Here is a 12,555-nt window from a genome sequence, read left to right as displayed (position 1 = left end):
CAAAAGACAATTGACGCTGTATTGTATGGTGCCTGTTGCCAGCATTTAGCGGCGGTGGCTCCAGCTTGAGAGGATAGCGGTTGCGGCAAGTGAGAGCTTGCTTTTGATGTATGACTCTGCACACTTTGGACCCTATCTTCGTTCCGTGCGCAAGTCTAACTTTGCATATGAGTGGAGTTTTCTTCCTTTTGGTATTTTGCTAGAATTGGGCGCAACGGGGTGTTTGCGCCCTTGTGGGATGGAAATAGTCTGATCTGAGGCAATCCCTGTGGAATCCCTCATTTGCATCAAAATCAGGGCAGTCTGAGGTGCCGCACGCACGTAAACTGCAACATTTCCCATTTGGGATGTTGTTGTCGGCCGAGTCCGTGATGTGGATGAAAAATGAAAACCAGTTGGTCGTTCATTATTACGTGGAAATTTGTTGGGATTTTTTTGTCCAAGCAAAAAAAATGTTTTATTGTTATCCAAATAGAAAATTTGATAGAATTTTCAGTCTAATAACCTAATACTATTGAAAATATTCGATCCCTGCAGCCCTACAACTAACTACAGAAAAATAATATTCTTGATTAAAATGGCTTACCTTAACTAAAATCCCGTCGTATTGTGGCCAAAGGTGGAATCCTGGTCGGTTTGTGCGCCTTTTGCTGCTGTAAATAGTAAATACTTGTTGTAATGGTTGCCGCATACAAAACTTGCACGGTAGCCGGGGAGATGATCTCTTTGTTTGTTGCCGTGAGAAGCGGCTGCAAACAAATGATGTCACACATTAGTTTCCATGACAACTTCTAATTTCTTCTTCAATTTCTTCATCTTTCATTTCTTCTGATAATTTATTCTGGCAATTGGCAAATACTTTTGGAACATTGCTGCCTTCTTCTTTAACATGTGGCATTCTCCACAACAAGGATTTTGTATTTACAGCATAAAAAGAAGCAAGAACCAACCAGGATTCTATCTTTGGCTGCAATTTGAGATTCTAATTGAGGTAAGCCGTTTGAGACTGAAATGAAAAGCGTTTCCATAAAAGTAGAAGTTTTGAATCCAACCGTAAGGCGTTCATTGTCGTCAACATTGTCATGTCAGACCTGTGCTATGGAACAGATCATCCCAGGAGATCTCCTCTGTTCTACATGCAGCTGCTTAAGACATTCAGAAAGACATTGTCCTATTAAAAATAACAATAAAAAGCATTTTTCTTTCCAAGGAAATTTTAAAAGGAGCGGTTCCTAATCGTTTGCGTTACATTCGGAACTAAATGCCCCGAAATTGTCATGAGAACAGTCTGCAACAAACACTTTCAGTGTTTCCTGTTTTCCACAGCTGAGGTTTTGCTGTCAGGGGACAAAATTGAGCAAAATAACCATAACATGAAAAGCCACCATTTTAATCTGTGTAGCTGTTTGTGCTTTTGCTATTGTTGCACTCAAACGTGATACTTCTCCCTCGATCACGTTTCATGCAGTTTAGCCAAGCAAGCAATCCCGCACTGCCTCCTCCGACGACGTCCCGACCCCTCCCCCCCCCACACTCACACCTCACCCAACCCAAGCCACAGTGACGACATGCTGTGCTTTTGGCTGTGGGAAAAGTGATTGGCTGCTGAGGAGGAAGGAAAAGACTTCTGTCTTTGATTCGCATATCACATAACTCGCACCTTTGTAGCTACCAGCAACAGACTACTAAGATGCGGCAGGAGACACTCCTCTTTGGGCCCCATGCAGTCGGAATTGTTGGAGAATAATGGAATGCATGTCATTTGTCCCAAAATCACATAATTCAGGGAAGATAGTCTCCTGGTTACTCCTGGCCCAGCCTCCAAAGAGAAATAAAGAGCTGTTTTAAATGGTTCCCGTGTGTTTATTATGATGGGGGACATTGTAATAATGTATGCATGTAATAATCTTTTTTTTTTATCCCCGCCTCCACTTAAAAAGGGCCAATCTGCTTCACCAACAGGCAAAACTTTAGAAACATAATGTTAGACACCCATACTTTAGACAACAACGGTGGTGAACAGTGCACCTGTGAATCCAATGAGGAACAAACTGAAATTGAGAACAGTTGTTTTGTTTATTAACCTGAGTGCTGACACCGACACAACTTTACAAAATGACGAGCAAAACATTTAGTTCCGAGACACTGCAATATACATTGTAATAATTGTATAATTACACAAGTCTGCACTGCATAATACAATAAAAATATTTACTGTCGCTTATCGGTACATAATACAACATCATAAATATACAGTACAATCTAATACTGTATGCATATTACAAACTGCTCGTGCACATTCTGACTCACTTTTCTCAAGTAATGATTTCTCAAAATTCTTGTTTCAATACAGTATTTACAAGATTGGTATCACATAATGGGGGGAAAAACATGCCTTTTTATGGTCTTTGTTCAGTTGTAAACTGACTGGCAACATGCAAAATGAGCCAAAGCCGTAACACAGAGCTGGAAAAAAATGGTCCCATATTGATTAACAGCATCCCACAGCTGCCGTGTGTTTTAGTGCTACAGCTGCCACCGCAGCAGCTTCCCCAGAATGCCTCCTCTACCTACAAATTAAGGAGCGAGTGGGCTTGGTCCACCACAAATAAGCTTTCTGCTATGTGAAAAAGCTCCGTATGGCCACTGATACTGATTTCAGCCAAGCAGACTGAACTTCACAACGTTTTAAGAATCACACGGTATAAATCACAGGACACGTGCAAAAAGCAAACCACAGACATCCTCAACAATAAAAATGTTCTTCCCTTGAAAATGACCATTGTTTCACCTGTGGTTATCACAGTTCTTGTAAACTTTAAGAAACTTAGAACCACCACTTCTGATTGATTCATACTGATTATCTACTGAGTTCTCTTTTAAAGCAGAAAATCTTAAAATGATGACAAGGATGTCTTCCACATGAGGTATTTGCCCACGGCGGACACACACGCTTTCAATTTGCACTGGCTGTTGATAACAGAAAAGCTATTTTACAGTGTGAGCCGTCTTCTCGCTCATCTCACTCGGGTGCTGGGTTGGTGGGTGGAAGGTTCCGCTGTTTAAAGTACTGAGTGACCTGCTGAGGCAGTTCTGCCAGGACCGACTTAGCGAGGGTCTCCTTCGGTGCCTGAGAGAGAGAGAACAGGCAAACTTACACATTCCTGACGATTGTTAAACAGAACTGTTTCCATGTATGAGAATTATGATGGGAACATATTACCAGCAGGGATGTTTAATAACAGTTCATTTGTGGTTTTATTTGATTTAACATTTACATGGGATGTACGATTCGAGAGCGAAAGACAGGATTTAGACTATTCGTCGTATCTTTTTCTTATAGAACTGTACTGTGGCAGTTTTCTCATCTCTTGAATGTACTAGTGTATTACGTGCAGTGTTTAAATGCACAATAGAATGAGCGCTTGTAGCTAAATCAGACTGTAATACACCCAGACTACTCTGAATGTTTTACGGATGCTGGTGACGAGGTTCCGGTTCACCCCGTTTCTCGCAAAAAGTCACGGGACAAAATGTAGAGTGCTCCCTGGACTCCCTGCAGTCAATCATAGGGCACATTATAGACAAACAATTCACACTCACATTCACACATTCGGACAATTTGGTCTTTAGTAAACCTAACACGTTAATTGTCAGCAGACAATTCCTGTGGTATTTGTAATTTTTTTAGACGGCACATTTGATCCCTGAAACTGATGAATTTACTTCCCACTGAGTAGATTAAATCCAGATACAGAATGTTACTGTTTGGAGGTGAATTTTGATGCTTTAATTAAATCCACACTTTTCCCTCCTTCGGCCATTGTGGTTTAAAAAAAGCAAAAATATATTTTTGAACGGTCGGCAGTTACGACTTCCGGAGGTGATGATTCCGCATAGCGCTGCCCCCTCACGAGTGAGTATCCAGTCACAAAACGCTTTCATTAACCTTTAGCGTAAGGCCAGCGAGAAGGCTCACTGTAATCAACTCGTGATCTTATCGTCTATCAACTCGGAAAGTTCATTGGCTTTGACAGAACAGATTCCTGCACAATTGTATCTGAAAGCCTCGGACGAATCGTGTGTGCTACTGGTATTGTGAAATCTGCCTGGCAACACGAGCTAGCTGAATTCTGATTGATAAAAACTCAAAAGTACTAAAAATACAACACTAAGATATATTATGACATCAATGTGAAGAATATGATCATGATTTCTTGATTATGTTAGGCCAGCAGAGAAGGCCTTCACGGCCCACCACTGAGTAAACCTCTGCCTGGAACTGGTTCTCTCCATCATGCAACTGTTTTACTGCTCAGGCTTGAATACTCACGTTCCGAAAATCTCGAAAGGGGACAAACTGCACAATGTCCCGAACAGCCTCCTCGCCTGTGTTGGACCTCAACACGCTGGCGTCTCCATCTAAAAACTCCATGGCAGCAAAGTCGGCATTGCCCACACCGATGATGATGATGGACATGGGCAGTTTGGACGCCTGAACAATTGAATGACGTGTCTCATCCATGTCGCTGATGACGCCGTCTGTTATAATGAGGAGAGTGAAGTATTGCTGCACAGACAGACAGAGGGATGAAAAAGAGAAAACCCAAAATCGGACTTTCAATTAGATTTGTGCAAGTTGTTCACATAGTCAATTACATTTGTGAAGATTGACATATTGTATTTCCCGAAGAACATACCCGAGATTGTTCGGAGAGAATATGAGTAAGAGAGATGAGAGTCAAACCCACAACACCATAAAGAGGAAAAATCTAATGAAATGAAACCGCTTCTACATTACAGCAAGTTGGGCTCCGTTCACACTACAGATCGCACCATCTGTTCCTGCAAAGAAATGATGGTGGTATTAAATGAGAGAAAAACAAAGCCTGGAGAAATCAGGATGAAGCTTCAGTCAGTAGAAGACTGAAATATCAACGTTGTATCCAAGTACTTGTTTTGGTCAAATATTATATAAAGCATGCATACAATATTTTGCCTTTATTATTTTGTGTGCACGCGTGTGTTAAACAAGACTAAAATGTGTTTTTGTCACATTTCAAGCCTTCTTTGTGCTTCCTCCCATGATTAAAAAATAACCTGAATGTGTTGCTCTGGCCAACTACTTCAACACTTTACTCACACTTCGAGCCAATAATCTTTTTAAATTCCACATATTTGACTATTAAATGAGGAGCAGTATTGGACAGCACAGATCAGAAAAGTAATAGAAAAGTACTGTTTCTTTTTACTCTGAATGTTGTAGGTGATGGTGTGCCTCCTCGGGCTGCACGCCGCTGATCAAGCACTACATACCATACCAAAATTTAGTTACTTTTTTTTTTTTTTTTTTTTTAAACATGAGCGCATGCCTCACCAGCCATCCAGTTGTAAACCAAATTTCATGTTGACAGAGCCTGGCATTTAAGTTCAAATTCATAGGATGAAAATTGAACTATTTTTGTCATTCTACTCTCGTTGTACATAAATAGTTGACGTACAACATACAACAACAGAGTAGTGGCAGTTTTGCTTTGGCAAAAAAGCAACGCACCAACGTAGAGTATATCATGTCTTGATTCTGAGTCTTCTTTCTTTCATTTTGTATTCTGATTGCAACCAAAATAAGTTTGTTTAATAAGCCAGTGGTTCTTAATCATTTTTCAGCGATGTACCGCATGGGAAATATTTTTTGAGCCAGGAACGAACCAGCACAATGCATTTTTGGATGGAAAAAAAAAAAGACTTGGAACAGTACAGTGCCTTTAGTGTGTAATTTATTCTACTCCATTTGTAGTGGTAGCTCTGGAATGTTCGGAAATGAAAATATATCAATAAAAATTCATTTAAGATTTGTGCAAATAAATTATCAACATAAGGTGTCCTCCTTTCTGTTCACAGATCTGTTCTAAAAAAGATTAACTTAATTTTACATAAAATAAATTAATAAATATATATATATAATATAAACCATGTTAAAATTATTCATAATCAATTAAATATTTAATAATCAAAAAGAAGAACATTACAACACCGAATATTATATTGTTGCACTGACTTGATGCTTTTTACATTTAGTGATTCATTTTATTAAGACACCTGAGCTTCATGGGGGATCTTTGTCATTTTTGGTAGGCAGAGAAGCACCTGTTGTGATCAAGCTCTTTTTTTACACGCATGCTTGTTTTTAAATCTCACGTACCACCCCGAGTCGTATGCGTACCCTCATTTGAGAACCACTGATCTAAATGATGTAAATTACATATAAGGATTTTACACACTTCAAGGGATCATCAAGCCAAGATTTTCAATCATAAACTCAATTTATGGATTATTTTATCAGGAAAAAGATGATTGCTTGCATTTTCTGTTTTATCTGTTTGCTTTGGGAGAAATCAGTGAATAAATAACCATTTGAAAACTGCCCACTAAAAGTAAGGGATGTGGCCCCTTTTCTCCCTTCTTGTGGTGGGAGTCACTCCATTATTTGTATTTATTATTATTATTATTTTTATTATATGTACTGGTATCATTTGTGCCAATGTTCAGCCAGATCAAGTGTCCCTGTAATTTAAAGTGACAGCAATAAACCAACTTTGACCTTGTTCTCAAAAAGAGGGTACGATGAGCCCACAATTTAATATGAACAGAGGTCATGAAGACAGACGATGACTGAACTCAAAGATACACTTGACGTCTCAGACGAACACACATCCAGAAGGTTTTGAAGCGTGTCTCTTTAATCGACAAACAGCAGATCTGATTGGAGAATCGTTCTCACGCTGAGAGCCAGGGTCGCTCACACGCTGTGCCATGGAAACTGCTTGGAATGCCAGCTCAAGTGTGTGTGTGTGTGTGTGTGTGTGTGTGTACGTGTGTCTGTGGTACTCGTATTTGCACAAAGTCACTGGTTAGATCCTGTCGCAGGTTGGCTCTTTATCTGAAGTACTGAAACATTGATACGTGCACATTGAGCCAGCCACGTACGCTACTTGACACTTAGCATGGCACGGTGTGGGTGGTTCTGCAACTTTGTTTTATGAGTTGTCAACAGTCTGCAATTAGGTTGGTTGTGATTCAAAATCATAATCACAGGTGAATGTCGTCACAACATTGCAGATGTAAATCCAATCGAATTACCATATTGTATCTTTTAGAGCTAAAAATACATTTGTGGCTACGACGAAGTGACATCCGGCCATTTCAATATACTGCCGGTTAGTTCGTTCATTTAAATAGAAGCTGTTTGCACCAAGGTCATTATTGTAAACAAAAACAAAATAACGGAAACTAAAATCTAAAAAAAAATTGTTAATGAAATTTTTGGGAAAAACGATCTCTCTCTCTTTGCAAGTGGACTTAAATTTGAAAACTATGTCTAGTGAATTAAGTCTGCTCACTCCTGTTCAATCGCCTGGTTTTTACAATTACAAAAAGTAGACCGTGATAAATAAATTTACCTTAAATTTCCACCATTAGCGACCAGAATAAAATTTCCCTAACACAGAGGAAACGTGTCATGACCTGATGAATTCATGGTTAAACCTTTTGGCCATATTTTGTAAACGGATGTTTGGCACAAACACAACACCATACCTGAAACATGGTGGTGGCAGCATCATGCTTTGGGCCTGTTTTTCTTTCGCTGAGACTGGAACCAGGCTGTATACCCAATTATAAGATTGCGTGCACACTCCACACTTGCACAAAGTCATTACTCCCCCGCTCAAAAAGTTTTCCTTTTTTTCAATTGAGTTGTATGGATTATAGGTCACGTTAAAAGTGGGGTAACTTTTGAAATTATTTAATTTGGTGTAATTTTTAATGTCACAAAAATAGCATTGCAAAAGGGGTGCATGGACTACAACCACTATGTTTTGCAACATTTACAGAATGGTCTGCATTTCATCTGCAGCATTCATGCACTTGCACTTTTCTTGGACTATTGCGCATAAATTTAAGTGAACTGTTATGTTTTATTTGTAAATGCTTCTTCAGCATTATTGTTAGTAAAGGAATGACATTTTCAAATGTTATTTTTATTTGAGTTAATGAGCAATACGTGTTACCTGTAAAAAAAAAAAAAATCACACCTGACAAATACACCACATTGCAAAAACTAAAACTAATAAAAAGTAAACTAAAACTAATGAATAAAAACGAACAAATCTATTCTGAAAACTAATTAAAACTAACTGAATTAGAAAAAAAAAGTCAAAAGAAAATAAAAACTAAACTAAAAGGAAAAATCCCAAACTATAATAACCCTGGTGTGCACCACCACTGATATGCAATGAAATATTTTTGTTTGCTTAGTTTGGACCACTTCTGTATTCCATTTATATCCTTATAAATGGGCATTATGTTCAGAGTGCTGCTGTCATCTTTCTTAACGGAATACGATGACATCCATCACACATAACCACAGATATTAGAATTTTGTCTGCCTGCACCTCGATCAAATTCACCAACATTGATGTTTTATTGAGAAATAGTTCATACTATATACATGCATTATATTAATAATTTATTTTTTATTTTTTATTAAATTCATTTTTTTATTTAGTAAATCAGAATATGCAAATCAAACAGCCGAGGGTAAAAATAGAGAAGAAAAGAAATATATTTGAGAAATATGTGATTAAAGCGTGACATCATCAGAAGGCACACAATCCACCGAAGGACTCCCATTATAATCTTGCACCCCAATCACATCTTGTCCTCACACCGGTGCGAAAATCGAGATGCGCATGATTTTCCACCCAAGCGCGCGTGCGCTGTCTATGAAAATAGAGCCCCGGGGAAATCAAGTAACTCCAACTGGGATTCGGGCACCAAAAAAATGCAACATCGCTACTAATAACAGAATATTTGTAATTATACTATTATAAAACGATACTTTGCTATTTATTATACTAATGATTTATAATGTTTGTTTAGTGCACATTGTTTAGGTTTGATAATAACACACCACTATCAATGCATTCATATTTCCGTGAAAGTAAGATGGATGATTTTAAAATTCAGTGTTCATTTAAAGAAAACCCCAATAGTACCATTTAAAATATTTAAAATGCAGTTTTGCTTTTAAAGCGGCCAACTGAAGTGCTGTAGCTTAGATATATGTTGCTACTTTGCCCATTTATTGTAGCTTTAGTTTAGTGTTGAATAAATTCAAAGTGATTCTCACGTTTTCCAAGTAGCTTGCCCAGCACCGATGTATCTAACACACATGCAGTGCGTGCAATATTTTCTATACATTTTATGGTTCATGATATATATTTTTTCAATTATAGTTAGAATGTTATTTTTAATCAACTTGCATTTGTTTTTTTGCTCGTGCACATCTCCGGTTGGCGCCACCAACAGAGCAACATAGACCATGGTGACGAGGAAGGAGATTTTTAAGATGAAGCACTGTGTTTGTTTCTGTGGAAACACTTTGGATTTTGCAAGAAAGGAGATCTTTTTGTCGAGTAGAAATACAAATGTCATGTCATTAGCCACACCGCTTATCCTGTAGAGAGTCGCGGTAGAGTGCTGGAGTCTATCCCAGCTGACTTACGGGCGAAAGGCGCACTACACCCTGAACTGGTCGCCAGCCAGTCAAAGGGCAGAATAAATGCAAATGCAAAGTGAAATATCACGGGAATTTGACAATTTGTCGACGCATCTCGGCCATCGACATCACAATCAGCAAAAAGCCTAAATGAATGAATCAGCAGTGGCTGCCCGACAAGGTAGTGTGCCAGATTAAAAAGGTGTTACAGCCTCATTTGTTGAAAAATTCGATATTTAATCTCCTCACTCTCAAAGAATTAGTTCTTATTGTGCAGCAAGCTGAGAAGTGTCTTGCATGGCAGACCATCTGATAATTTTGAAAATGAATACATAAGCCTTTGGTAAAATTGTTTACTGTTATTCTTAATGCAGAACAATCTGAGCAGCAGGTTAATTTAAATATCAAAATATACAAGTTTACTTGTTTACATTTTTTTGTTCCACAAAAAGAGAATGTTGAATTTGGTTCAGATGTTTGAAGCACTTTATCAGAAGGGTTTGTTTACGTTGATGTTTTATTGCATAAAAAGGACTAGCTTACTCTGATAATGAAATATCCAGATGTATTGTATCGGTCGAAAATAAAATATATCGACACACCCTTAGTTTCTTAGGTTAATTTTCCATAGGTGTGAATGTTATTTGCCTGTATGTGCTCTGTGATTGTCTGGCGACCAATTAAGGGGTCTATCCCACCACTCACCTGCAACCCGAGTGAGGGGCGGTGCAGAAAATGGAAGGACAAGTAAGAGGACAAATATGTTAACAATATTTAAAAAGTGTTTACAGCGAATCAAAATGCCTGTTTTTTATCAAATGATCAGATATGTCATCCACGGCTGTGTTTGTGTGACTATAAATAGTACCAAGGAGTACCCAAACAGAGTATTGAAAAAAAAAAGTAATTGCAAATTCAGAATTGCCGTTAGGTTTGAAAGAGCCAGTCGCCAAATGTCATATAAAATGTGTGTGTGTCGTCCAATCGTTTTGCTGTGTGTGCTGCTGGCAGCCTTTGACCCACCGATAACAACACAAGCGTGCGATCGAATCGATACATACTAGTGTTCAGGCTACCGCATTACATTTTCTATTACCTTCGATTCTAACTGATGAAGTCTGATGAAGAGCTGGAGTTATTCAAAAACACATATTGTGGCACACAACATAATATATTTTGGCATTTTAACTCATATATGTGTTCTCTAATTGACAGGTTAAAATTAGGTACAAAAAATTGTTAATATCTAACATTTGCTAGGATATTCTTTTCTTTTTCTTATAATTTTATTCATTTATTTTTTTTTATGAATGATCCCAGTCAAAGAAACAAGCAGTGAGCCCTGTGTACTGACTTCCATTTTGCATATGCAATTTTTACATTCTGTTCTCAAACCAACTCATTTCTTTTTTAAATCTACCTTCAGTCTGTGTGTTTGTGTGTGTCCGCATTGAATGAGAATGCATTAAAATGATGAATCTTGGTGTCATTTCTTATCTCGCTGACCTTACCTTTAAGTGTATGTCAAGATGTGTTGAATTAGATAGGTACTCAATGTTATACCCAACAAAGTCTAATTCAGCATTTATTTTTCAAGGATTGCATTTTTTTTTCATACTGCTTTCAGGAATAGTTTCTATTGAACATTTCGTCCAAATTTTTTAAAATTGCATATATTTCCGTAATTGAAATATTGGCGTTGTCACTTACCGCCGCTTTTTCTTGTTGCAGGGCCTGGGCTGCAAAACGGGCGACGTGGTTGATAATTGGAGCAAAGTTTGTTGGCCCGTAAAAACGGATGTGAGGGAGACACGCAGAGTAAGCCTGTGCAATTCCCTCCACGCCTTGGGGCAAGAACATGGAGGGGAGGAATAAAACATTTGAATTTATGTTCTGATAGCTACAGTTTTGTTACAATTCATTATTTAAGCATCCGGACAAAACAACGATATCAAGTGAACAATATTTGGCTTTAGTTGTTATTTGCAATGGTGTGGAAATGCAAAGTGTCATACAGGGAAATATTTTCCCTATTTTGGTCAAATCATTTTGCTTTTTAGTTGCATTAAAATATTAAATCCCATTGCAAATGACAGGCATTAATAAACACATTATTAAATGAATGATTCTCTGAAAATGTCATAAGACTTATTTTTCGTGAAAAAGCAAATTTTTTGATTCCGTGTGTGTGTGAGTAGCCATGTGATTATTGGTGTACATATCACTTAACTCAAATAGTTGTGAAATAGAACATGTCTGAATAAACGGCATCATTACATACCCGAGCAGAAAGGGTTTGTGGGGTTAAAGTTGATTGCAAATTCATGTGAAACCTAAAAATGAAAGAAGGACAAACTCAGACATATTGCATTTCACAATAAAGATTCTACATTTTTATTTTGCAAAACTTCTCTCCATTTCTCACATAGTATCACTCCCATTGTGTGTGTGTGTGTGTGTGTACGCGTGTGAGCTCTTCTCTCCTTTGTCCTTTTCATCAGCACAGTGCCATGGCAACACAGATGGGTTGACAATTGCAAAATGATTTGAATATGCAAGTATGTGTGTTTGCACATTATCATACACTGGTGTTACACTATCATGATGATCATGATGAAGCAAAAATATCTGCATGGGAAACACATACAGTATGTACAACCAAGCCAACGACCACATCTACCTTCCAGTCAGGTGGGAGTTGAGCTCCGAATCCCAGAGCAGGAAACATTTTGTCACTGAGGAAGAAACCATGGCAACAGATTAGAAACTAAAAGTTAAGCCTATTTCATTTTCTCCAAATCTAAATTCAACACCCAGCATTTAGAAAACTGTGGATATCTTGTGACCTGCTTTCCAAAGACACACTATAAAGAATTGATAACAAAAAAGCTCTAAGGTTGAAAGAGCACACATTTTGTAAAATCGCATTAAGATTGAATTTTTTTTCAGAAAATAAATGGACCTATTTTCTTGACGAATAAAGTATGTCCACGTAA

General features: G+C 37.9%; 2 protein-coding genes across 4 annotated transcripts in view; one reads left to right on the top strand and one right to left on the bottom strand.

Moving 5' to 3' along the window:
- The window catches only part of psme3ip1 (proteasome activator subunit 3 interacting protein 1), a 25,724-nt gene extending 13,169 nt beyond the window's left edge, over positions 1-12,555 (top strand). The window contains exon 8 of one of the 2 annotated variants that reach the window (XM_088299068.1): positions 11,291-12,555. In XM_088299068.1, the coding sequence (XP_088155194.1) occupies positions 11,291-11,322 (32 nt within the window). In that variant the 3' untranslated portion in view covers positions 11,323-12,555. Of the gene's footprint in view, positions 1-1,468; positions 1,853-11,290 lie in introns of those variants that run through there. The other variant, XM_088299069.1, reaches the window with a different exon arrangement.
- The window catches only part of cpne2 (copine II), a 34,922-nt gene continuing 24,424 nt past the window's right edge, over positions 2,058-12,555 (bottom strand). For both annotated transcript variants that reach the window (XM_088299058.1, XM_088299060.1), the window contains exons 12-16: positions 12,240-12,294; positions 11,841-11,892; positions 11,270-11,403; positions 4,334-4,570; positions 2,058-3,130 (exon numbers count right to left, since the gene is read on the bottom strand). In XM_088299058.1, the coding sequence (XP_088155184.1) occupies positions 3,023-3,130; positions 4,334-4,570; positions 11,270-11,403; positions 11,841-11,892; positions 12,240-12,294 (586 nt within the window). In that variant the 3' untranslated portion in view covers positions 2,058-3,022. The remainder of the gene's footprint in view (positions 3,131-4,333; positions 4,571-11,269; positions 11,404-11,840; positions 11,893-12,239; positions 12,295-12,555) is intronic.

This window comes from Idiotropiscis lumnitzeri, chromosome 6 (genome assembly GCF_059441095.1).
Source record: "Idiotropiscis lumnitzeri isolate Australia: NSW breed Sydney's pygmy pipehorse chromosome 6, RoL_Ilum_1.0, whole genome shotgun sequence".
Lineage (NCBI taxonomy): Eukaryota > Metazoa > Chordata > Actinopteri > Syngnathiformes > Syngnathidae > Idiotropiscis > Idiotropiscis lumnitzeri.
Note: the sequence above shows the minus strand (reverse complement) of the source record. Positions and strands in the feature narration are given on the sequence as shown.